This window comes from Rhinopithecus bieti, unplaced genomic scaffold (genome assembly GCF_001698545.2).
Source record: "Rhinopithecus bieti isolate Rb0 unplaced genomic scaffold, ASM169854v2 scaffold_24673, whole genome shotgun sequence".
NCBI classification, from domain to species: domain Eukaryota; kingdom Metazoa; phylum Chordata; class Mammalia; order Primates; family Cercopithecidae; genus Rhinopithecus; species Rhinopithecus bieti.
Genome location: NW_016811148.1, coordinates 123 through 2,202, shown reverse-complemented (window position 1 = coordinate 2,202; position 2,080 = coordinate 123). Strand labels below are relative to the sequence as shown.

Sequence of the window (2,080 nt, the reverse complement as noted above, 5' to 3'; positions counted from 1 at the left end):
GACAGTTGTTTGAACCTGGGTGGCAGAGGTTGCACTGAACTCCAGCCTGGGCAACAGAGCGACACTCTGTCGCAAAAATTATAATAATAGGCTGGGCATGGTGGCTTATGCCTGTAATCCCAGCACTTTGAGAGGCCACGGTGGGCGGATCATGAGGTCAGGAGTTTGAGACCAGCCTGGCCAGCATGGGGAAACCCCGTCTCTACTGATGATACAAAAAATTAGCCGGGCATGGTGGTGGGCACCTGTAATCCCAGCTACTAGGGAGGCTGAGGTAGGAGAATCACTTGAACCCGGGAGGCGGAGCTTGCAGTGAGCTGAGATGGTGCCACTGCACTCCAGCCTGGGCAACAGGGCGAGATTCCATCTCAAAAAAAAAAGTAAAATATAATAATAGTAAAAACAAAGAAACATCCCGTTCATAACCAGGGAGGACCCTGAGGCAGTGCTGAGGAACGCGGGCTTTATCCCAAAGGTGATGGGGTCTGGAGCAGGGAGGAACAGGCGCTGTGGTCCTCAGTTCCGTAATCACCTCTTCTTGCCTTCTTGCCAGTGAGATTGCCACACTCCAGGAGCAGCTGATGACCTCAGAGGCCACTGTCCACAGCCTGCAGGCCGCCGTGCACCAGAGGGACAAACTCATTAGGCAGTTGCAGCCCCGGGCTGAGCTGTTGCAGGACATCTGCCGCCGCCGACCACCCCTGGCCGGGCTGCTGGCTGCCCTGGCTGAGGCTGAGCGCCTGGGGCCCGTGCCGGCCAGTGACCCCGGCCACCCACCCCCCGGTGGGCCTGGTCCACCCCTTGCCAATAGCACTGGGGAAGAGGCAGACAGGGTCCACCTCCAGCCTGCGGTGTTTGGGACCACAGTGTGAGCCCGGAATGCAGATTCCAGAATGGAGACAGAAAGCCACTGCTGACAATGTCCTTGGGAGTCACCAGCGTCCTGCAGGGGGACCCAATGGCAGAGCCACAGTCCTGTCTAAGCATCAGAACAGGCTAAACAGTCAAAGTTTTCAAATAGGTCCACAGGCCAGATGCAGACGTTTAACCCAGACAGAAGTGTTCTTGTTTGTTTTTAAACTTTAAATGAGTCACCCTTGCTAAAAACCTGGTAATGCAAACACAAAGATCTGGATTTCTGGCAAGATTTGGCCATAATTGCCTGGAGTCCAGGGCACCCTCTTTAGCCAGGGTGTGAGTTTCTGTTGGTCTTTTTTTGAGACAGAGTCCCACTCTGTCACCCTGGCTGGAGTGCAGTGGTGCGATCTTGGCTCACTGCAACCTCCACCTTCTGGGTTCAAGCGATTCTCCTGCCTCAGCTTCCCAAGTAGCTGGGATTACAGATGCGCACCACCACACCCAGCTAATTTTTGTATTTTTAGTAGAGATGGGGGTTTCACCATGTTGACCAGGGTGGTGTTGAACTCCTGGCTTCAAGTGATCTGCCTGCCTAGGCCTCCCAAAGTACTGGGATTACAGGTGTGAGCCACCGTGCCTGGCCTCTGTTGGTCTTACCTCTCTTAGTTTGGCCCCTGAAGCACCTGAATTGAGACCTCTCTTTTTCTGTCTGGTGAATGTAAATGGTATCAAGTTCCCCATTATTTAAGTTTTTCTCCTTTTTTTGTGGGGGGCGGGGAGCTGCCCTGATTCTTGTTCCTACTGAAGCAGCCCCGATCCCAGGACTAATGCATTTTCTTAGTTTTCTATCCCACACCAGAATTGGAAGGCTCCAGCCAATAAAGACAAATTTATTTGTATTTATTCTTTACAGAGACAAGGTCCCACTGTGTCGCCTAGGCTGGAGTGCAGAGGTGTGATCATGGCTCACTGCAGCCTTGAACTCCTGGCCTCAAGAGATCCTCCCACCTCAGCCTCCCGAGTAGCTGGGACCACAGGCATGTGTCCCCATGCCCAGCTAATTATTTTATTTTTTTAAAGTTTTTCTGAGACGGAGTCTCCCTCTGTCACCCAGGTTGGAGTGCGGCAGTGCCATCTCGGCTCACTGCAACCTCCGCCTCCTGGGTTCAAGTGACTCTCCTGCCTCAGCCTCCTGAGTAGCTGGGATTACAGGCACGCGCCA

General features: G+C 53.4%; 1 protein-coding gene across 1 annotated transcript; it reads left to right on the top strand.

Annotated features, from left to right (window-relative positions):
- Positions 1 to 553: 553 nt before the first annotated feature.
- Positions 554 to 1,056, top strand: VMAC (vimentin type intermediate filament associated coiled-coil protein; the record flags this gene model as incomplete). The annotated part of the gene is made up of 1 exon (XM_017893496.1): positions 554 to 1,056. A coding segment is annotated over one exon (319 nt), but the record flags the coding sequence as incomplete, so codon positions are not given.
- Between the last annotated feature and the right edge of the window lie 1,024 nt (positions 1,057 to 2,080).